Source organism: Pinus tabuliformis, chromosome J (assembly GCF_031772625.1).
Source record: "Pinus tabuliformis cultivar Carrire ecotype Pingquan chromosome J, CPIR1, whole genome shotgun sequence".
Lineage (NCBI taxonomy): Eukaryota > Viridiplantae > Streptophyta > Pinopsida > Pinales > Pinaceae > Pinus > Pinus tabuliformis.
Genome location: NC_142295.1, coordinates 1,276,992,840 through 1,277,017,932, shown reverse-complemented (window position 1 = coordinate 1,277,017,932; position 25,093 = coordinate 1,276,992,840). Strand labels below are relative to the sequence as shown.

The window sequence follows — 25,093 nt, the reverse complement described above, 5'->3', positions numbered from 1 at the left end:
TTCTATGGTGTGATTGATGTGATTGCCTTATGTGTCTGTTGATAATGATGGGTCCTTAATGATGATGGTTCTTTATTTGATGTGACAACCATAATGTCTTAGTACATGATTATCTAACATGATTAAGGATATCAAGAAATGGATGCATGGATTCATGAGACAGTTTGTGTTATTACAGTGATGATTAAAGGCTATGTAATGGTTATGAAATTTACTGTCTTTGATGGAAATTTACTTGACGTGCTAATGAATAGTATATCTAATGGTTAGTGATGATTTGTGGAGTTGTGAATTGATTAATTACTTGTGGTAATTGTATAAAAAAATTCTAACTCCCTACTTTTACATGTGAGGTTACCGGGGTATGTGACAAGTGGTATCAGAGCTAAAGGTTTTAGTACTGGCGCCTTTGGGAATTGGTAAGCGGAAAGGATATTGAGGTACACCATCAGTAGGCATTAACAGGTACGCCATCAGTAGGCATTAACTCAGGTACGAGTTTAATCATTCACATATTCATTTATGTAGTACACTACTTTTGGCATGATAGGTGTGATTCATGTTTATAACTGCTTAAGTAGTAAGTAATAAGTTGTTGCATAACTACGTTCATAACGTTAGATTCCTGATGAGGATAAAAGACAATGAAACTTTTGTCACACCTAGAACAATATTGAACACTCACTGAGGAAAGTGACAACCAACTACCAAGTTTGATTTGCAAATATGGCAATAACAATGATGCATTTAATGAACAAAATTGAAGTTACAATGAACAAAACTTAATGAGCCAATGCATGAATATAAATTAGGGGAACATCCTTGAATAGGATGAAAAATTGTTTTAAAAAGGACATTAGAAGAACCCCTTTAGATATTGAAAACATGCAATGAGTCAAGCAGCGAGACTTGATTGTCATAACTAACTTTTGATTCAGTCTTGTCATGGATGCATGAAGACGATTGGTAGTTGAGATTGGTTAGTGTTGTATGACTAACCCATAGAACTTATATGCATTAATTCAATTGGACTAATATTGTTACAATTCGTAAACAAGTGAAGGTTGATTGATGTCACATGCATGGAATGTGTGTATGAAGATTTTTACTCTCTCTGTGCTATAGTCCAGTTGTTCATGAGAAGAGTTCATAATTTTATTCACCATGAGAATGCATGATGAATAGTATATGCTTATGTCTTAATAGATTTAATGATGATTACCCTCTAATTAAGTGAAATCCATTAGCATGGTATGTGTTTATCATCACTTGTTGAGAGATAAAAACCATTGGAGCCTCGATTTAATGATGGTTGAATTTATCTCTACTATGGGAATGATGGATTTCTTATGCATGTTGCATTCCAGTGTGAACTTAATTGGAGAGGCATGTTCGGTGGGTAACATTTCTAGGACCCATTCATGGTATAATTACATGTGATAATTATACATAAATAGACTACCTGTGTTAATACAGTTGTCAATAAACTCTAATTACCTTCCCCAACCATAGATGCTTCCAAAGGAAAAGGAAGCAAGGAGAAGGAAGAAGACCGTGCTGTAGGGACAGACGGAGATGGGAAAAAGAAATCGCTAAGTTTGGTGATGACCAGATAGAGCAAGCTTTGAGTGTCAGAATCTTGCAGAGACTCTAAGTCTGGGGATGACTAGATAGCGTTCGATGTGCATGTGAGTATTCCCTTGACCATGCTTAAGGAGTTGGAAAATGATAACTATAGTGTGTTGATGTTAATGATTTTCATAATGTCTCCTTGAAGTCATTATTCTGAAAGGGACACATAGTACTGTTATGATAGTTGTTGCATCTAGCATCAAGTGGTAACTCTGGTGCGTGTGTGACACTTAGGAGATTATGCTTCTAAATGCATAAGTAGAGTAATTGCTCCTGGTAAGGGTGGGTTAATTTGTTAGTTATGCATGTTGATCCAAGGATAAGATAAGTATCTTGCTCACTTCCTTGAAGAACACATATGAGTGTTTTATATGATTTCTTAGTAGAGAAAGCATTTGAATGCATGCAATAAAAGAATAGTTCTTTTATAGATTTTCTTGGTAAAGGAAATGTGTTAAGGCATGCAGTTAAAGATTGATTATTTTATATACTTTCTTAATAAAGCAAATAGGTAGTTCCTATTAGGAAGACTCCACGTGAGTCTTGTGTGTGAATGCTTGTCTCTCGTCTACAAAATCCTTGCTAAATATAGCCAAAGTATCTTCTTGAGAAAAGAGGATGAGGCATATAAATGTCCTGAGGACAAAGCATGGAAGGTGGCCAAGTTTCTTGAATTAAAATATGTATCTTTATTTGATAAAGGCTTCTTGGAAAATATATATATATATATATATATATATATATATGCTAATTGCATTATGATTCTAGTTAGTTTCTAAGTTCTAGTGAAATGATTATGCATTACATGCATGATAAGATAGCTAAAGATGTGCTTCTAGGCACATAGATATGCATTTATAACTTTCTTGAAGAAAGAGTGTATTATATATATACTTAAATATAGTTTCATTCTAGAAGAGTGTGCATACTTCATGTATGAAGATGAAGGATTTTATGAGAATTTTCTTGAAAATAAGAATAGAGGTTCTTTCCTTAAAGACACATTAGAATAGTGTTCATACAAGAACCAAAATCCTTACTTGTCTCATGGAAAGAACTATGTGCAATGAAGTAAAGTAATTGTGTTAGGAAACGACGTGTTGCATAATGGTAGCTATTGTGACTTTGGAATTATGACTCTGTGTGTACTTAGAGAAAGTGGTCATGCTAGCTTCCTTGAAAATAATAATCTCTTGGAGAGATTGTTTTGTTGGATGAGCTGTGTCGATTGCTTGATTTTGATGCATAAAGGATAAGTAGACCTTGTTTTTTGTAGCTTGATTTTTATGCGTAAAGATGCATATCTTTAATGATTCCTTGAAAGGGAATCTTGAGAAACCCTCATATAGGAAGATGGAAGAATGAGGTTAAAATGACTTCCTTTAAGAAAGAGGTATGTAGTTGTTGTATGAAATGATGATAGTATTCTAGTGAAAGGCTTATATGATAAGCAATGGTATGCACAAAGATTAGTCATTATGATACAGAGTTATGATCTTTGTATGTTAGAGAGATTATGTTTAATTACATTAACAATGCATGACCCAAGCTAGCCATAGTAAACGTGAGATAATACTCCATTAATGATGATTTGAATTGGAACAACAGACTATGGAAAAATTGGGAATGCTGAGAGTATTAACTCAACTGTTGTTGACATTTATACATTAATGAGTATTTGCATATGATTTTATACATGACAATATTGTATGCATGAACATTCTTGGAAATGGAATATGTGTTAACTGATGCATATTTATAACTAACGTTGCTGATGGGATTAAGTAGTGGTAGCTTAATGGCAACAAGAAAACTCATCACATAAATTGCTGCAATGTGAAATGCAATTATAAATGAGAAAGAATGATGTTATATGATATGCATGAATTATGTTATTTGGAAAATTTGCATGCATACAACGTGTATGATGGATATGTTTGCCATCAAACTTGATGTTGTGGACCCATGTTGGGGGTTAAGTGTAAATGCATGGTATACATGCATGTTTGTTATGCTAATGATAATGTTCATATGGTTCATTGTGTAAATTACTTGAGAAAGAGTAATAAAAGAGAAATTTAACAGGCCAGACAGTTGTGGATAGTTGGGTTAATGACAGCTACCTGTCCGGAGGGGTTGATGGTACTTGTCTGCCCGGATTGTGAAAGGCTGGAATGCCTTGGGTTGATGACAGTTACCTGCCCGGAGGGGTTGATGGTACTTGTCTGCCTGGATTTTGAAAGGCTGGAATGCCTTGGGTTGATGGCAGTTACCTGCCCGGAGGGGTTGATGGTACTTGTCTGCCCAGATTTACTCTTCCTGGAATTCTTGAGCTGGTTGGCCAGTGGAATCCCATGTTAGACCTGGTAAGGTCTCTATCAAAGAAACTGTCTGGATGTGAAAATGACTCGGTTTGGTTGTGGAAACCAGTTCCCATGGGTTGGGAATTCTTTAGTCTATTGTGATTTTCATGGCTAAAGAAATTAACTAATCAGTTGTATGTGATGTTAAAAATAAATTCTATATATAGTTGTGTGAAATGTGTTATGCACATTCAACAGGAAATGAGTTTAATGTTCAATAAGGAGTTATTGGAAATTTTAATTCCTGTATCATTTTATTAATTTTGTGAAGGTCTTAGTAGGGGCTAAGACCATTTCCAAATGATGCAGTGATTGACTGTTTTGATTATTAGAGAGCTAGGTGCTCTTTTGGTACTTTTAGAAGTACGTTGCGGATGTCTTTAGTAAGAATTCATGCAGTGTGCACGTGAGCAGTGATTTATCATTTGTTGATTAGTGTTAGTGCTCTTTAAGTACTTGTAAAAGTACTGTGATTTAGAAATCATTTAGCATTGCACAATTGATTGCTAGTCAAAAGTATTTCATTTGACTCAAAATATAGTGACTAATGTGATTGAATTTGTTAGTCATATATTACAGGAATTACTTACCGTGGAGGAATGAAGAGTTTTCCAACCACTATTAAAATGCCTACATGAAAGAATTCATGATTTTCAAGAATATATGGTAAGTAATGGTAAGTTGACACAGAGAATTGTTTATTATGAATGAATAAGGGCCAAGTGGTGGCGATTAGAAGTTGCATATTTTTGCAATTACAAACGTTTATGACTATTGATGTTTATAACTAATGATATTTCTTATGACTATATCATTACTATTTCGGTTTGTTGTCATTTCTTGGAATGACAACTTTGATTTTAAAGAGGTAGGATCACATTTTGTGTGGTTTAGATGGTAATACCATGAGTAAAGTCTAAAGTTCCAACGAAAGATGAACACCGAGGACGGTGTTCCTGTTAAGGGGGGGAGTATGTAACATCCCTATGGTAATAACTTGGCGTAAATTATTCAGTTATGAAATAGTAATTCTTTTTAAAAAAGATTACGAATTAGTTTCAAAAACTAATTCTTATTATCCATAATGCTGTCAATTAAAGAATGGCAGAGGATGGCACTAAACGCGGTTTGGATTTGGAACTGATTCTTGGATTCATAACTGCTTCTTGGATTCGAATTTTAACCGGGATCTCTGCAAAGGATCGTGGGTGGTGTCTCGTTGCTCTTTCCTGGAGTTAGTTTATTCAGCTCCGTTTTGTCCGCTCCCTAAACTTGATCACTCGGCTCTAATGCCCTGTTTTGGATTTCGGATTTGGTTTTCTTCCAGCTTGGGGGCCTTTCATATTTCTCAGATAGCAGCACTGTTTCTTTGATGTGGAGATATGTGGCTCTTCTTTTGTCAGCCCTTAGACCCGTTCTCCAATGGTAACCCGAACTCATTGATAGTTTCCTGTAAAAGTAAGGTCAAGTTGTAGCTCTCTGGACATCGAGAACTGATTCTTGGTATTCGGAGCAAGAGATGACGGAGGGATTCGATCCATTTGCCTCATAGCCATTTCCTCATTGTTCAAGGCAGATTTCAGAATAACAATCTCTCACAATTGTTTCAAGATGTGCCCAAATCGATTCACAATGTTGTCGCCTATGTATTGGAAGACTGGATCTATGAAGGATACGTGTTTGATCCACGCTCCTCTGTTTCTTTTTCGGCAGAGCATCACGCTGAACATATGAAGGTCATGTGTTTGATATACAATGTTGTTGCTTCTGTATCCTGGAGCCTATTCGGTTCAACACATTCAATTTGTCGTTTCTGCAAAGGCGGCGTGTGGTTACTCCCGTAATCCCATGTCCGACAGATAAATTTGCAAGAGACCGCCTGTGTCTAAACATATATGCTGACGACGTAATCATGCGGATTGATTTTCTAATAAAAAGATTTCACAGGCTCCTGCATTTCTCTGAAGCAATTATTGAAGATTTGTATGAAGTTTGGGGAACATGAAGATCTCATGGAAGCTGTCAAATCGCTTCATGAATCCATATAGGACCTCAGCATGCGCTATGGCGACGAAAGAGAGATAAGTTGACCTCGTGTAATACTCTTTGTTTATGTGCAGTAAAAGAGTGTTTAAATTATATGTTTTCTTAGTAGAAAATTTGTTAATGCATGCAGATAGAAATGATTATTTGATGTATTTTCTTGATGAAGAAAACATATGATAATGCATGCGGTGAAAGAGTATCATTATGGCTGTTATTTACGAAGATTTATCTTGGAAAATAGGAACCTGGTTTTGGTTCTTTCCTCGGTTTTACATGAGCTAACGAGTTAGAACTCTTAAAGAGAGTTATGCATTAGTAAACATTGTGGAGGTCAAACAGTATTATTTGGGTATATATATGCTAGTTAGCTAGTATGTTATGCGTGCTCATGCATATGAGTGGATGTTAAAAGATCTCTTTAGATGTTGATTATTGTTTGAATAATAATGTAACTAATCTTGTTGCCAAGATTGTTGATGACTGCATTGACAGGAAACGATGGCAGATGGTGCCAAGGAAAGTGATGTTTAACATTATGGCAGGAAAAAGGATTATTCGTCCATGCAGATGAAGTCAAGCTGCAGTATTGTCCATTGCTAGAACAATTATGCCCCAAGGAATGCTGCATGTGGTGGTATGTAAATAAAAGATTACATGTAAATTGTAATAGCTTTAGCTATTTATGTGACAGCTTAATGATAATTCATTGTAAAGATTTTAAGACAGTGGTTAAGGGATGGAATCCCTTATAAACCATTGAGTGAGGGGTGAAAACCCTCACGAGCATTTAATAATAATATTAAACGTTTGCTGGTTTTCACCCTACGGGGTTTCCAGGGTATATCCGTGTTCTATGGTGTGATTGATGTGATTGTCGTATGTGTCTGTTGATAATGATGGGTCCTTAATGATGATGGTTCTTTATTTGATGTGACAACCATAATGTCTTAGTACATGATTATCTAACATGATTAAGGATATCAAGAAATGGATGCATGGATTCATGAGACAGTTTGTGTTATTACAGTGATGATTAAAGGCTATGTAATGGTTATGAAATTTATTGTCTTTGATGGCAATTTACTTGACGTACTAATGAATAGTATATCTAATGGTTAGTGACGATTTGTGGAGTTGTGAATTGATTAATTACTTGTGGTAATTGTATAAAAAAATTCTAACTCCCTACTTTTACATGTGAGGTTACCGGGGTATGTGACAGAGACAAGGGCCATATAAAGTGAATAATGACTACATTGTGTGGAGTGCAGTGGAAGCTTCCTCCATACAATGAAAGCACCTTTCTCCACACCTTCGCACAAATAAGGCCCAAATACCATTATCAGTGGTACACCTATGTACAAAGTGGATCAAATTTATACAAGAAGACACCCAAAGTGGTATTGAGTCATATTTCCTTACTTTTAAAACAAAATGGATCCGCAGGGCATCAAGGAAGTGTATAGTGCAGAGGAAGTTTTCATTATGCATCCTCCACACTCCACCTCTATGCATCATGCTACGATGGTGGGAAAGGGTTTCAAACGTTGGCAGATTTACTGATGGCTCAAGAAAAAATAATATCAAAAACCATTTCTGCAGTCCAATTGCAATACGATGCCTAATTCTTACTCAAGATGCATGCATTGAAACTGCAAGTGGTTACTATTCTAATATATCAGCATAATACTTCATCACTGTCTATCTATAAAACACATACAATTATCTAGAGAAAAAAAACATAGATGCACCGAGAGATTATGCTAAACTGCAATTGGTGAAGAGTCATATCAAGTACAACAGATCAAACAAGGATCCCAAAGAAGCCACCTGATTAGTCCTATGACCTTCTATAGCCTAAGAAAATCACACTATGTTATGCTTGTTCATATACTATATTTGACTTAGAAATACACTTTAGTTATTAGCTAGGAGCCAACATGTTTGACATTGTATATGTTGTCACACCTTTATATAAGTTAGGCATAAATTAATACATTCAAATCACAGTTTCTGTAATGACCCACCTCGAATTGTGGGAGGAATATGATTAATAGCATGCATATAATAACTACATATGAATATATCACATGCATTGCACTAATATATATACTAATTGGCCATAACAAATGTCTAAGTATAGGATAAATTAATTAATTATTAAAAGTACTAATTAAATACCTACTATCAAGAAGGAAACAAATATATTAAGTATAAAATTAAATAATGAAATTTAAGGGATATAATAAAGCTAAAATCGCAATTAATAAACTCGTCAATTAGTAAACTTGTTTAATTATCCATTGATTAATAAACCTAAATAATAAAATCATTTCAATCAAAATTTGGGTTAATTAAACCCATTTAAAAGCATTAACTAATAAAATCATTTCAAAATGAAATTGGGGGATCGAATAAAATCAATCATATATATTTAATGGTTATAAATAATTTAAACATCTCAAAGGGTGATCATTTAATGGTTATATATAATTTAAAAACACCAAAGGGTGATCAATTAATGCTTATAAGTTTATTAAAATTGAAGGGTGGATGACTGCTAGAGTCATAAAGACTGTACATCATGATGCCAAGTGACCCACTGAACGAATGGATTTGATGAGGCAGTGAGGAGATTACTTGCAGAGGAGATAACCTCTCTGATAAAAGGGAGGTGACAGGGTGAAGAAGGGGGGGGGTTTCATTGTTCTATTGCTAGTGGATGAAAGGAGACGAAAGGAAACAGAGGTTATGAAGAAGGGGGAATTGTACAAATTGAGGGATGAGCCTCGAGCTTGATTTTTAACTAAATTTTTTGAAAATTGAGCACTGTTATAGGAGTTTTAGGCATGGGGGCAAGAAGATCTCGATCTCGAATTCCTCTAGGTCTGGGAACCAGAGAGGTTTATCCAAAATAGGCAGGGAGGAATCAGTGAATTTGGTAATGAAAGCAAAGGATTGGGAGAAACATCAGCCATGGATTAAAATCAGACAGGAGAACTAGGTACGCACTTGTGTTTAATTTGATGGAGCTTAATTGTGTTTAATTTTCAATTAAATATGAGTTTGATCACAAATAAGAAAAAAATTAAGGTCAATTGGCAAATTTGACAGAACAAAATAAATATATCACAAGTAGAAGGATAACCTATCTTCTTTTGATCAATCGACAAACCAATGAGGCAAAACCCTAACTAGTTTCTTCAAAGAGACCTAATTCTAAAAAAATATTAACAAAGCACTCAAACAAGTTTAGAAGAGACATAAGACAGTCCAAACAAAGATAACGACACTTCCAAAAAGTCAAACTCGGGTCTGGATTGAAGCAAAAGCCAAATTTTCAAAAATTCATAAGGCTTGTGCAGGTCAACAATACAAACCAGAGCTCATGCACCCGATTTATAAGGGAAAACTGGCGTAAAACTGCGCTTTGTTGGTGAATGAAAACAACACAAATATCATAAACCCAAGAAAAAAATAAAAATTCAAGAAATCAACCACACAGATCTGAAGGGTCATTAGTTCATAAATAATAAGGTCAAGATAAATCAGAAGGATCATAAAGAAACACTAAGGAAAAGGAAGAGAATAGAGACATTCCCTAGTATGCTTGCTAATTTGTTACACAGAAAAAATCCCTCTTGTGGACAAGAGCGATCTCCCTAGATCCTTGATAGAAACTAGAAACAAGCAAGACAATAACTAAATCTTTCCCTAATTTGGACACGTTTGAATTATAAATATTAAAGCTAATGGATGAGCCTCTTACCTATTTCGTGAAATGCTCGATGAAGATCCCTTGTTGTGACTTGATGCAACGTCTCAATTCTTAACAAGACCTACAACCATAAACCATAAAAGGATCAAAAACATATGCGAAATAATAATCCAAACAAAACATAACTTACTGATCAAGGAGATTAGGAATTGAATTTTCCTTAATCAAAATTATAAACAATTATAAACCATTCATCATTCTAATAAGAAAAATCAATGGGAGAAAGTGTTCATTTGTATTAATCAAAGATAAAGAGGATCCTTACAACCTTCACCTTGATGTCGTGAGGTTCCTCCCAAATGCATTCAATCTCCTCATTAGATGACAAGATTTCCAATCTCAAACTAGCAACATAAGTTTATATTCTCTTATTTCTAACCTCCTCTAACCCTCTACCCTCTAGTAATGTTATAGGCCAGGAGGAAGAATTTTCAGATCCAAAAGACGAGGCTGAGATCCCCTAATTGAGGGATTAGTTTTTCATGAGGAAATGGATAAAGATGCATCATTTGAGGGTTATAGTTCGAATAGTCATCACCTAGAAGTTTTTAGTTGGGAAATATTTGACTAGCTACATTTATATAATGTACTTTTTACTTTTATTTTCTTGAATTCACCTGCATGGTTTATAGTGGCAGACAAAGTGAATCTCTGCGTTGTTCTCATAGTTAATTCTAGCGAATGCATGGGAAAAGCTAGGAAAATAAGCATAGGTGAAACATGACAAGGTGTGATAGCTATTATTCCCAAATTTCTCAACTTCTTCAAGATATTTTTAGTTGCCTGACTTCTAAGTGAGTTTAATCAAACATGTTAACGATGGCAAAAAGACCCATAAACTGATTAAGTGTCATGGAGACAAATTGACATGTAACATATACCTAAGCCACTTTGATGAGATGAAACTTTTTGTGGCTCTGCTTACCACCCTCCCATAAAAATTTCCTCATAATTTTAACTAGTTCGCAAAGAATCCTAGTTGGCAGTAGGAGAACTATGAATTGGTAAAAAGGAAATACTGATAATACTAGTTTAATAAGAACTTGATTCACAACTAATTTCAACCAAATCAGTCCCCACTGTTGTAGCTTGGACATGAATTTCACAATAATTCCTAACCATGATTGTGAAGTGTGGGATTTTAAATGGATCATAAACCCTAAACATATAAAACATTTCTAAGAGGTTGTAGGATGGAACCAATGAATAAGAACCAAATGTTTATGAAGAAGGGGGATAATATTCCAAGAATAGATATGTGATTTTCTATGATTAATAAGACCTCTCGAAGCGAATAGATATTGATTTGGAACTTGCTTGAAGCACTTTGTAATAATTAATTAGGCTCCTCCCAACAAGAAGGTATCATATGAAAATTCAGAGTGATTTATACTCTTGATTCCTGAGACATATCTTATACATGGAACCTTGACATTCATTTGCTCATATTCAAGACACCTGCTTAATGAATATGCCATCAAGATTTCGAGGAAGGGTGACAAGGGGCACCCTCGATGGAGCCCTACTGAGGGTTTAAAAATGCTTGAGAAGTGGAAATTCACCAAGGGGGAGATAAAAGGACAGGAGACATAAACCTACATCCATTTTATAAATTTCCCATTAAAGCCAAATTGAGATAGAAATTTTAATAAAAGGTCCCAAGTGACACGATCAAATGAATTTTCCATATCAAGTTTGATGAACATAATTTATCCTTCCTACACTGATCAAATGTATTGCTTCTTGGACTAAGATGATATTATCTATTATGTGCCTTTGGCCCATGACTCCCCCCTTATTCTTAAGGATGATATTGGGAGGGAAAGGTTTTATGCATCATGATAAAATTTTAGAAATAATCTTATACGAAACATTGCATAAAGAGATCAATCTATATCTTGGGAATGAGGCCATATTAACTTCTTTGGGAATCAAGCCAATAAAGGACGAATTAAACCCTCCCCCCATACAATCATGCTTGAAGATGTAATCCACTAGAAAAATAAGATCAAAATTAATGACATCCCAATATGCCTAATAAAAGTGAGATAAAATCCCATATGGAACTCGAGCTTTGTTTGGGCTTTGAGAAAATGCCATTTTTTAGATTTCCTCTTTTGTAATGGTTCACAGCAAGTCTAAATTGTCATCTTCAGGCATCAATTTCAATTTTTATCTACCATGTACTAAACGATCTGTGAATTGGGTATAGGTTGGGAAAAGTATAGAAAATTGAAGTAATCGACAACTTCCCTTTGGATCCCCTTAAATTCCTTGATCTACACTCCATCCATGCTAACAAATTTAATATTATTCCTCCAAACCAATTCTTTAGCTTGGTTATGGAATAACTTAGTGTTGTGATTGCTAGTTAGCAGCCATAAGCTACAAGACTTGAGGCACCATTCTTCCTCTTCTAATCTTAGGACATGATGGAAGGCCTCGAATTTTGCGTGTTTGTATTGCAGAAGCTCCTTTGTGATGGATCCTTGCTCTATTTTTCTTTTATAATCTACCAGATTTGATTTATGCATGTTTATTTTGGCCTCCTTTCTTCATTATTTGTTTTTATCTTGTGCTTAATGACTAACTTTAGATCTTTTTTCCCCAAAAGGTAATTAGAGAACCAATTTCCCACCTACTCCATGTCTCCATTACCAAATCCGAGAAATCCCTTTATATCCAAAGAGGAGAGAAGCGGAAGGGAAACGACCCATAGTATACTGTTTATAATACTTGAAGAGAAATTGGTCGATGATTTGAACTCGCCCAGGGAAGAATATTAGAGGAGATCTAAAAGTCTTGAGATAAAAAGGAACATGAAACTAAATGTCTTCCTAGGTGGGCTACAATATTCCCTAGGCCAAGTCTACCATTATTCCATGTAAATTTGTTAACCTTGATAACTATCAGATCAATCTAAGTAATGAGATCCTCTAAAATTTCTTGAAAGTAATCTCGAACATGGGATCATCCTTTCTTTTCCCCAAGTATGGTAGGTTTTATTAAAATCGCATGCCATAATACAATCTTGATTTCAAGTGGAGCCTATGAGGTCTAGGGGAGACACTCAAGAATTGAACTTTTATGTCTGTTGAATAGGCACATATACATTTTTTTGTGTAAGGATCAACATTCAATTACTGATAAACATAAGTAAAAACAATTCTACATGATGTTAAGGGATGCCCTGCAGGGAAACCAACCCAAAACCACCATTTTAAAGTCTTGATATTACATATATTGAGTTTGAATAAAATTTCTATCAACACCATAAGTAAGAGTGAAAATTATTTACATAATGATACATAGAAACCAGAACTTTGGCCTAGAGCCACAACACTAGTAGTAAATGTGCTTAACATGAAACTATCCTAAGTAAATGAACTAGATGCCACATAAGGGATGGTCAATTACTTGAATGAGCCTGGAATACTTGAGACTATAAATGAGTTGCGGAGAGTCACAATCTATAAGCCATGAGCCACGAGCTACAAGCCATAAGCCACAAACACGCATAACAAGGATCCCTCCTTGGTCCATTGAGCACACAAAATGGGAGCTCCTTCCTCGACATGCCTTAGCCTTACTATGCACAATAGGTACTCCTTCCCTGTTCAATGATCACACACAACACGAACTCCTTCCCTGACACCTCGGAGCGTCGAGCTTCTACACTGCTCTGAGTGTGATGGACGACCTACCTTCTTACAAACTATATGACCTCCCAGAAGTAGTGACACAAAGATTATGCTGTTCACTAACACGACAAGACTAAGAACCCAAAGGAATTGCTTCAAATTCCCTACATGCCTCCCAATGTAATAACTCCATTGATTAGCCAATTGCCAATAGTCTGAAAGGTAAGCCTTAGTGCTGAATTAGAGCCTTTGTGCAACCAAATAAATTCTACAGGTCACGAATTGCCCCCACGACTAATGGACGTCCAACCCCAACATCCATGAAAACGAAGAGAGCAAAATCCCAATTATAGGCATCGATCCTAGCTGCCAAAGAATTGTGAGGAGGATCAACATTACAGTTATCCCACACCATGGCTCGAATGGAAACCTAAAGAATATTGTGATTCTCCATGAAACCAGATGAATGAATACTATCTTTGCACGTTGGAGCATTAGGACAACACAATTTACCTTGAGGTCGAATGGCCTTATAATCATCACACACCATCATGAACCAAACACTATGGTACTGGATTGCATTAACGGTAAAGGCTCTAGTCATGAGCGAATTTAATGGAGCATACAACTAAGCTATGGTTGATTCATGACCCCCCACATGGAGAGCCAAGTTGCCCAAAGCAGTCTTGTCAATTGGAAGACTACATTGGCACCCACGGTGGGGGTGAATATGCACATATACATTAACAACAATAAATTCCTTGTTTGATGGGAGTTGAAGCAAGTGAACCATCAACCAATGAGGCACCAAATGTGATTCAATCAACCTGAAAATAGAGGTAGACCAAATTTAGATCCCCCTAGAAGCCCCATGTGATTCAATCACTCTAAGCTCAGAATTCTTACATATTTTTGAAAACTTTTGGATGGTCTCTTGTTCCCCCATATTTGTCTCATGGAGCAAGAGGATGGCCAACATTTCATTTTTTATTATAGATTTGAATTTAGACATCTATTTATCGGAGCCTAACCCCCTGCAATTCCAAAAGAGGAATTTCATTATTTATTGTGTGATTTGTTACATCCAGAATGGAGGCTAGGGATATTTTTATTGACTTTTATATTGACCATTTTGGATGGATTGATTATTGTTTGGGTACCCATTTCCTTTTCTTCTTTTTTTAATAAAGTTTTTTCATTCGAGAGCTATCGATTTGTCTTCCTCCCTACTTTTCTCCGTGAATGATTTATTTCCTTTCCCCTGTTCACATTTCATTTTTCATCTACAAATCTTGTTGGTAACACTGAACCCCGAGTTTTGAGGGCCTTAGAGGAGTGGAATTCTTCTTCTTATGAACCTATATCCTCCCCTTGAGTCCCCACAGAGGCTTCATCTAAGGGAGCATCCCTTCTAGCACTACAAGATAAGAGGGCTTAGTGGGGCTTGGGGCCTTCCTCATCATCATTTTAGTAGTTAGGATTTCCCATTCTTCTAGAAAATGTTTCAAGATATTGAAGCTATTGTTTGGATCTAGGAATCTATTTTTATTAATATTAGAGGTTCCCTCTCTAGGCATTGACCCTTACTTTTTTGGAGACATGGGCCCTTTCCCTTTCTACCTTGTTGTCGCTTGAGGAGGAGCTTGGTTGTTCATCCTTGCGAGGCCTCTTCTCCTATTCTATTGCTGCCATTATTATCCATCATTACTCTACTTTAGCTTCTCTTCTGCCTTCTTATTACAATCACGCGTGAAATGGCCATGTTCATTGAAAAACTTGCATTTAAATGGAATTTGATTGTAATCAACTTATTGTATATGAGATAAATTATCTAGGTTTATATTTATTACTATTGGTAAACACTTGTCTAGCTCCACCTCCACACAGATCTTGGTGCAAGTTTGCAACCCTTCCTATGGCTTATCTCGGTTGATGTATTTGCTAAGAATATTTCCTATACTCTTAAAAATTTCCTCATTCCAACAATGTAGTAGGAAGAAAAGAAGTTTAACCCATACTGAGACTTTTGTTGGAACATCACATTCAGGATTAAAATATGGACTCCAATGATCTAGATATAACCCTTGGCCCTCCCATGAATTAGGGATTATTCCTAAAGATGAGATCCCAATTTGCTTTTCCTTTAGATAGGAAGGTGTAAATCAATTGTCAACAAAATGACATTGAAACCTTATTTTTAATCTTGGGTATCCAGTTCTCATCGATCCATGCCCGCAGGGATCTCAAAAAGGGTCATAAGCCCATAAAATGACAAATAATCCTCCTATCGGCAAGCTTCAGGGTCATTGATTTAGATTGAAGTGTGAACCTCCACCTATGGAATGTTGTTGATCTTCTTCACAAATTTTGAGGATTCAACCTTCTAGAAAAGTGGCCCTCTAGCAAGAATGACATTAAATTCCACTATGTCTGGAGGGGGTTGTGGGGTGGAGATGGGGTCCTCTTGAACCTTGATCCATTTTTGACAAATAAAAGAAAGAAACAAAGGATAACGAGTTGAGCAATGCACACTAGCACTAGGTTTTATTTGATTTTTCCATAATTAATTTACATCTCAAAACTAAAACAATATTATAATGTTATAAATTATTATATTTATATATTAAAATATTATTTTATAATTTATTCTTAATTGAACACTTAATAAATACAATTATATGAATTTATGTTTTATAAAATTTATATATAATTAAAAAACTATTGATTATTTTTTTATAATTTTTATTAAAAAAGTTTCAATACTTTATTTAACTTAATAATTCTCTTTTACAATATCTATGTTTAGTTTTTTATGGTTCAATGAATTTATGTTTTATTTATGTATAATTAAAACTCCATTTTTTTATTTTTATAAATTTTATGAAAAAAAATTCAATAGTTTATATAACTTAATAATTCTCATGTTTAGCTTTTAATTGTTAAATTTAAATTTCTAAATAGAATTTTAAATTGTATTTCCAATATATAATAATATATTGACTTTTAATTATTATTATTATTGTTTTTTATTTTTATTTAAACATAAATGGGTTTTTTTACAGAAAGAATCATTAAAGGAATTCTAAATATTATTTAAATTTGTTTTTTTTTTTTTTAATTTAATAATAAACCATACAAATTGTTATATAAATTTAGAATAATAAGCATTTATATTGTGTAAAGATACCTTTTTAAATACAAATTAATAAAGTAATAATTAACTTTTGATTTAACATTTTAAATAAAATTAATTGAATCTCAAAAACACTTAATCATCTCAATCTTCTAACCTTCCTTTAGAATTAAAATTTCTTTTGAAAGAACATCAATTTAATAATTAAATTCATGATAAACATGCTCAATGAAGACAAACACTTACATCTCTCATATGTGTAGCTCTCAAGAAAATAAAACTACTAATTTAACTATAGTGATCCAATGAATCAATCTATTATAACTTTAGAATCCTCAACACCTTTAAAGACCGATGTCTTTTATTTTTCTCAAAATAAAAGGAATTTCAAAGAGCTACTAATTCATCTCGGGTATTGGTTCCTCAACTTTGTGCTAGCTTTATCAAATAATAATGAAGTGTAGGTTCCTCAACTTTTTGTTAGCTATATCAAACAAGTGCTGCATGCAGCCGGTAGTCCTTGCCGCAAGGGAATGCCCTTTTCTGATTTGTGCACCATTTCTTGTGCTTTCCGTAAAGAAGCTCGCTGACATGAATTCAATTCATGTGGGTGTTGTATCACAGTGAGTTTTAATTTCAAATTCGTTTTGAGAGGAGCGTTCGTGGGTTGATTCCTCAACTCCTCTCTGCGTTACATTACTAATGAAGAACGTCAAACAAGCCAAGCCAAGCCAAAACCACAATGTTAAAGACGCTGATATGAAATCACATGAAATCACTGCAGTGCTTGTTTGCTTTTGGGAAGGGCTTTAAATAACTTCAATTTCCAACTGTCACTAACTCCACACATTTAAATTAATCTAAATCTTTTTGTGGGGCCGCATTTTTCCTTGCTGAAATCCAGATTAAAATTTTTAGTAAATTATGTTGTTATTTAGCAGAGAAAACATTTATGTCACGATTCACAAATTTTTACCAAGTTTAATTTAGTAAATTATGTTGTTATTTAGCAGAGAAAACATTTATGTCACGATTCACAAATTTTTACCAAGTTTAAATTTAGTTGTTCAAGATTAAATTTAAATTGTTGCACTAAGAGGACTGTCACTAACTCCACACATTTAAATTAATCTAAATCTTTTTGTGGGGCCGCATTTTTTAGTAAATTATGTAGCCGAGAAAACGTTTATGTCACCATTCACAAATTTTTACCAAGTTTAATTTAGTAATTATGTTGTTATTTAGCAGAAAAAACATTTATGTTACGATTCACAAATTTTTACCAAGTTTAAATTTAGTTGTTCTTGGTCATGGTTACAAAACCCTCAAAAAGAAAAAAAATAGTCTTTTGAGAACCTGGCATTCCAGGAATAAAAGTCATGTGTTAAATTTTGTATTGTAGTACTTTGCATGTGTTAAATTTTAAGTAAAAACTGATTTATTTATCCAAATAAGTTTAAGGCGTTTATTTAAATATCACTTGCATGTTTTAAATTTTATGTAAAAAAAAATATTTATTAAAATAAGATTAAGATGTGTTTTTTCTAAATATCATCATTTATATAATAAGTTTTTGTTATATTTTGTTAATATTATTATAGGATTTTGATAAAAAAAATTGAAATAAAAATTTAAAAAATGAGTGTTAATTTTTTATGTTTTTGTCCAAAATAAAATTCACTAATTCAGTGAACTAAGATCTGAAAAAATCATAATTTAAAAAAGTTCAAAAAAATTGAACACCTTTTTCCAGATTGGAAAATGAACATGTCGCAAAAGAAACAGATTTTTGAAAATTGTTCTTGGCACATGTAACATGCAACACCATATGTTGGATATGCAATTAAACATTTTATTAAGACGACACGTATAAAACAGAGTTGTCAATGGCCATGCTCACTTGCAACAAATGGTAGCTACTCCAAAATTCTTCAAACTTAAAATATTATTTGTTTCACATGATTACCTGAAACAAGAGTGACCTGGGAATGGATATCCAACGACATAGAAAACCATCGAAGCAGCGTGAGTTGGAGAATGCTTACTTATTTGGACAGCGCTATCACAGACGCGTAGGGTTATATCCTATTCAAACCTAAAGCATTTCGTGTATAAATTTGTGGCTACAACTCGCATCATATTGTCTGAGTGCTCTTCTTACCTATTAGAGTTTGAGCAAACGCTGGGAATTGCAAAATCTGAGTTTTCTGCATTGTAGAAATAACTGGTTTGAGATCAGAGATTTATGAAGTCCACTAGAGTATCTACCAGATTGGGAGGAAGTAGGAAGCACAAAAAGATGAAGCAGTTGCAAGCGAGCAAGCAGCAGGACATCTTATGATAGCCAGAGACGGCTTGGTACGTATCGAACCTTGGATAAACTTTATCTACATCAAGAGCCGTTACAAAGAAAAAGTCATTAAATTATCACTTTGTGACCAGAAAGAGGGATTAATTCCCAAACAAACATACGCAATATTAACCCTTGTTACAGAACACAGAATTACCTGACCTGAGATATCCAATTTGGGCTTTTCGGCTGGTGTTCTCATTGTAAGCCTCAATATTAATAAATGGGCATGATGCGGTCATACTACATAAAACATAAAAGAAACCCTTCTTATGCCAAAAGACTGGAAACATGAACTATAGAACCCTTTGGCAAACCTGAAATATGGTCATACTACATAAAACATAAAAGAAACCCTTCTTATGCCGAAAGACTGGAAACATGAACTATAGAACCCTTTGGCAAACCTGAAATATTCGTGGTGGTCTATGGCACAAGTTGCAAATTTTTTCATATTTGTACTGGTTCTCGTGTTGCTTACCTCGCTTGCCTTGTCTTTTGTGGTGCAGGTGCTTCGGTGTAGATCAAAAGAACTCACCAGAGACGAGTACACAGAGGTGAAAGGCTCCTCTCAGGGTTTTATGCTTGGGCTCCTCCCAGGGTTTTATGCTTGGGTGGTAAACACGGGCTCTTACAGGTGGTCAACATGCAAATTAGGTGTTGGCTTAACGTGGAAGAGGCCCCAGAAAGAACTTACCACAACATACTTTGGATAACATAAGATTGCCTCAATATTTTTGCATCGGGCAACGTGAAGGCTGCAATAAGAACTCAATTGTTTGCGGAACCAAAAACTTCGGGTAAAATTTTGTTGAATAAAATTGGGAGCATCAAACTTAGGTTAAAAGAAAAAAACCGGTCAAAATATCAAGTAATAGTAGGTCAACGATCGATGGATCGCTATTAGTCCCAGGCAGGGACTAATAATAATGATGTGTATTTAAATGAAACATAATACTAACTCCACAAAGACCTGGAACAATTGACATGCTCTATTGAAAAACTCCAAGGTAATGCTCTATTGAAAAACTCCAAGGTAAATTATGTTTAAAATTGAGACCATGGTGAGACTTACGTATAGGGACCACATTATCCTTCTTTATTTTAACTCAAAATTCTCTATTAAAAAATCCAAGATAAGTTGTGTTTAAAATTGGGACCATGTCGAGACTTAACTATAGGAACCACATTATCCTTCATTCTTTTGGCTTAAAATACTCTAAAAAAAATCCAAATTAAATTATGTTTAAAAATAAGACCATGTAGAGACTTATTCTCTATTAAAAAATCCAAGATAAGTTGTGTTTAAAATTGGGACCATGTCGAGACTTAACTATAGGAACCACATTATCCTTCATTCTTTTAGCTTAAAATACTCTAAAAAAAATCCAAATTAAATTATGTTTAAAAATAAGACCATGTAGAGACTTAGTTATAGGGATCACATTATCCTTCTTTCTTTTAGTAAAAGTCAAGGAAATCATGTGTGACTAAACTTGGGTTGCCTTTTGTACTTTTAAATAGTGCCCAATTTTTATAAAACCATAATTATGAAGAACATATGAAATTAGCCCAATAAAAGATATAACCATCTTATTCTATATCAATTACTTCATATTTTAATGGTGCCGCATAATTCTGAAAACCATTTCAAAATTTAAAGAACTTCTTAACACACTTGCAAAATGAAAAAGATAAAACAAAAAACAATTCATTAATTCTTTGTGAAACATTTGTTTAATTTTCTTTATCTGAACTTTTTTTATTATCCTCATGTCAAAACATTGTTTCTCATTGTTATCTACACAAAAAAATTGTGCTTTTTTACTTTTCCATTTTCAAAAAAATCAACCACAATCATTTACCCTCACAATCATTTACCCTCACGTTTCCCATCCAAAGCAAAAACAACTCCATACCCTAGTTTTGCCATTAGAATACTTATAGCCTTATTCGATTACTAAACTAGCTGATCTTCCTCCTCATTCAAAATGATTGCATAATAGGAAAGAGTTTGCGTATAAATAATTCATTCTTTCATGAGACCCTCGTATAGACCAATATTATCTTCTAAGAATAAGGGTGAAAACCATTCTGGTTGATAATCATATTTTCTTACATGTACAAACTTGATAGGTCCATAATCACTTAAATGATTCGTCAATTCTGAGAGAAAAATAAATAAAAAACTTAACTTAGATTATCATATTTTCTTAAGCGTACAAACTTAAAAATAAAAAACTTAGATTATCATATTTTCTTAAGTGTACAAACTTGATAAGTCCACACCGATTCGAATGATTTCTAAATTCTTCAAACAAAATATTTACCACGTACCTATTTTCCAAGCCATCCACCATTCCAAAACCGAAATGACAGAAATCACACTCTTCTAAATAACAATATCTTACTTTAAAGGCATTGATATTCACGGTTCTATTTGTTTTTTAAAATATTGACATTAAGACAATGTCTCAGGTAGGTGTTCTTTCAGATTTTCTTTTCTCTAACAGATGTAGCCTACGCCAAAATAAACTACGAATAGACTTCAGATAACCTATGAATATACTTCGGATAAATAGAGTTCGGTACAAACAGTTCTAATAGGCATCCCGTGGCAGGCGTGGCACGGGAATAATTTCTAGTGGCACCGCCTTCGCCATAGTAATTCCAAACTTCTCTGTCATGTTCACTTCTTCTGCACTCATGCCCTTCGCAGGTGCCCACTCGAATGAATGGAGAAGGGAAGCCAATACCAGATGAATCATCCGACTCGCCAACGGAAGCCCCACGCATATTCTCCTGCCTGCTCCGAATGGTATCAGCTCGAAGTGTTGTCCCCTGTAATCCACGCTATTCATCTTATCATCGAGAAATCTCTCAGGGACGAATTTCGATGGTTCATTCCAGATGGCAGGGTCCCTTCCGATTGCCCACATGTTGACGATTACCTGGGTGTGTTTGGGTATCAACAATCCCTCAATCTCAAAATCACTATCTGCTCTGTGTGGAACGAGCAGAGGAACTACCGGGTGCAACCTGAAAACTTCTTTCACCACTGCACAAAGATAAGGGAGACGGTCGGTGTCACTTTCTTCGACCCTTCTGTTGCGCCCAACAACCTGGTCCAACTCGGCCTGGGCTCGTTTCATTTTCTCCGGATTTCGTATGAGTTCTGCCATCGCCCATTCCATGGTCTTCGCAGTAGTGTCGCTTCCCGCCGCAAATATGTCCTGCATCAAGCAATTGGCCATAAGATAAATTAGTTTGGCAGTATGAATTCACTAGTAAACTCCGATACTTTAGAATAGGATACCATCTATCATTAAATACGTCAATAGCCTTATTGTATGATACCAACAACGGAGAATGGAAATGATTACAGTTAAGTAGACTCTGATGTCGGTGAGAGTAAAATCATCGCCTCTCATTTCCAGCAGAGCGTTCAACAGATCCTCAGGACCATCACTCGCGTCCGTCGTTTTGCCTTTTGTGGCGAGGCGGTTCTCTATGAATTTGTCAATAATACCAAATTCCCTTCCCAAATAGAATGCTGCGTTACGTCTCACACCCTGAGGATCCATCCACTGAAGAAAGGGAAAGTAGTCCGCCAAATTGGGAGCTCCTGCATTCACCCCCCATTGCCAAATAGCATCTTTGAACTCTTGGAAAGCTGGAGAATTGGGATGGAACATGTCTTTACCAAAGGTCATCTTGCCTAACATATTAACAGCAAAGTGGGACATCATATCTCCGATGTTTACACTCTTCCCCTCTCTAGTTCCCAACAGAATCTGCTTGATTGTTCGGAATACTTCATCTCTTCTCAAATGCTCCAGGGCTTCTAACCTCTTGACGCTGAAGAGCTTTGTATTGGATATGCGTCTGAGCAAACGCCAGTGGGATCCATATTGGGCCCAAATTACTGAGGACTTGTCGTAAGAAAGGCACTGAACTGACTGTATGACCGTTCGGCCCGCACAAACATGGGTCTTGAGAACTTGCTTTGCCATGGCCGGAGAGGAGACTACCACTGTAGTTTTCATTCCGAGAGAGACACACATGAGAGGGCCGTACTTCTGAGCGAGGTGGAAGAGAGCTTCGTGGGGTTTGTTACCCAACTGGAACAGGTTTCCCACAATCGGCCACCCTCGAGGTCCCGGAGGAAGCCTGCGATAAGTCTTCCTCCTCCACACATCAAAGACAAAGAATATACAGACGGAGGTGAGCCCTGTCAGAGAATACCATAACATCCATCCATTATCCATTGAGATTTATTGCAGAGGCTGCTAATGGACAACTACATAGAAATGTTACATAGAGGTGGAAGACAAGTCGTATAAATACATGAATGCGAGTCTCAACCCTAAGTGATTAACAGTAATCTATTTGAAGTCAATAGTGTTACTAGTTTAAATTATCTAACTCTATTTTCACATGGTTTAGTATTTATTTTGTTTTTTATATGGATTTTTTGGAATCATAAATTTTATAATCTCAGTATTATAGAGATTTTATAAATTTTTTGCAATTTCAATGTTTTAAAGATTTTTCAAAATATTACATCCCTTCTTAAACAATAAAAGATTAAATTTAACCCAAAAAATTACACTACCAAAATTCCAAAAAATAACCTATTTACACTCTTTTAAATAATAAAAAATATTTACTTTTAAATAATAAAAAATATTTAAACATAATAAAACATTGTTTAGATAATCTTCGGCAAAATCACATAACCAATCTTTTGTCGACGCTTTTCGAACCAACCAGTGTGGTTCATCGTCAGAACAAGTTGAAGAACCAATCAGGCTTAGTTTGATTAAATACAGTGTGCAGAGACTCCAACAGCTATAATGCTAAGGGTTAATTTTGACCTAATGATCCTAGTCAAACCACTAAATTAGTTAATTAATATTTCTCGAAATCTGTAAATAAAAGCATTCATTTGTTAATTAAAAAATAGATATATTATTCTTATTATCTCAAATATTAAGAGAATTCATAGTATAATATTAATATTTTAATTATAATGGTCATTAATAAATTATATATATTAAATAATCTATATTTAATATTATTCCAATACAATACAAGTAAAGGTAATCAATTATTTTTAGAATATAGTTACCTAGATAATTGTGTAATAATTATTCAATGGTCCTTGGTAAGTTAGATCTTCATTATTTTGTTTTTTAGATTATATCATATTTATTATTTAAATATAATGGTCCATTAAGATAATAATAATATATGTTTATTAATAATCTATACCTAATTTATAATTCCAAACAAATTGTTAAATCAATATTATTCCTAGAATTTAGTCACCTTAGGTAAATACCATAGTATAGGGTTGTTAAAGCCAAGTCTATTAATAATAGAATAACTAATATTATTGGTATATCCTAATTTATTCTATAAACCTAATGATCAAATAATCAATATTAGTTCAATTTTTATTAATCCCAATAAAAATATTAAAGTAAGTAAGACTTTAAGTAAATTCCATTCAATGAACAATCATTTTATAGAAATGTGTACGAAAATTCCATTCAATGGACAATCAACTGCATTATTTAGTTGGTTGCCATCAATATCGTGAGGCCATCAACATCGACTACCTCATTGCAAATGCCACCACCCCACGCGCGCCGTTCACGGAGATGCTCACGCAACTTAGCAATTATTATTCTGTTATAAAATAAATTAAAATACGTAATGCATAATATTAGTAAGAACCTTTCAATATCCAGGGCTTGCTTTTCAAAGTTTTCGGTTATTGTAGTATCAGCCGGTACATCCCTATCAATATCACGACGCCATCAACATCAACTACGTCACTGCAAATGCCAGCATCCCTCACTCAAATTAACCATTATTATTTTATTATAAAATAAATTAAAATACGTAATACATAATATTAGTAAGGACCTTTCGAAATCGAGGGTTTTCTGTTCAAAGTTTTTGCTTATTGTAGTATCAGCCAGCATGACATCATCAAGATTTTCCTAGGCTGTTCAAACGGGTGTCACACTCTTACTAGTTGAGCGTAGAGGTTTATTCTTCAGCATAAAGGTAAAGGTGATGTATGAGTATGCGCATAGTCTATTAGATCCACTGATATATAGAGAAAATTCGGCAAGAATT

General features: G+C 34.6%; 1 protein-coding gene across 1 annotated transcript; it reads right to left on the bottom strand.

Moving 5' to 3' along the window:
* Nucleotides 1-21,324: 21,324 nt before the first annotated feature.
* LOC149231900 (cytochrome P450 76T24-like) lies at nucleotides 21,325-23,238 on the bottom strand. The gene is made up of 2 exons (XM_089376385.1): nucleotides 22,327-23,238; nucleotides 21,325-22,176 (listed from the first exon to the last, which is right to left on the bottom strand). Exons 1-2 carry the CDS (start codon nucleotides 23,209-23,211, stop codon nucleotides 21,544-21,546), a joined length of 1,518 nt encoding a protein of 505 aa, XP_089232511.1. The 5' UTR covers nucleotides 23,212-23,238; the 3' UTR covers nucleotides 21,325-21,543.
* Between the last annotated feature and the right edge of the window lie 1,855 nt (nucleotides 23,239-25,093).

Excerpts from the sequence above, each read along its gene's own strand:
- LOC149231900 (XM_089376385.1), bottom strand. The coding sequence starts at position 23,211 with ATGGATAATGGATGGATGTTATGGTATTCTCTGACAGGGCTCACCTCC. Across the intron at positions 22,177-22,326 it reads ACATCAGAGTCTACTTAACT|GACATATTTGCGGCGGGAAG; the intron begins GTAATCATTTCC and ends TGCTTGATGCAG.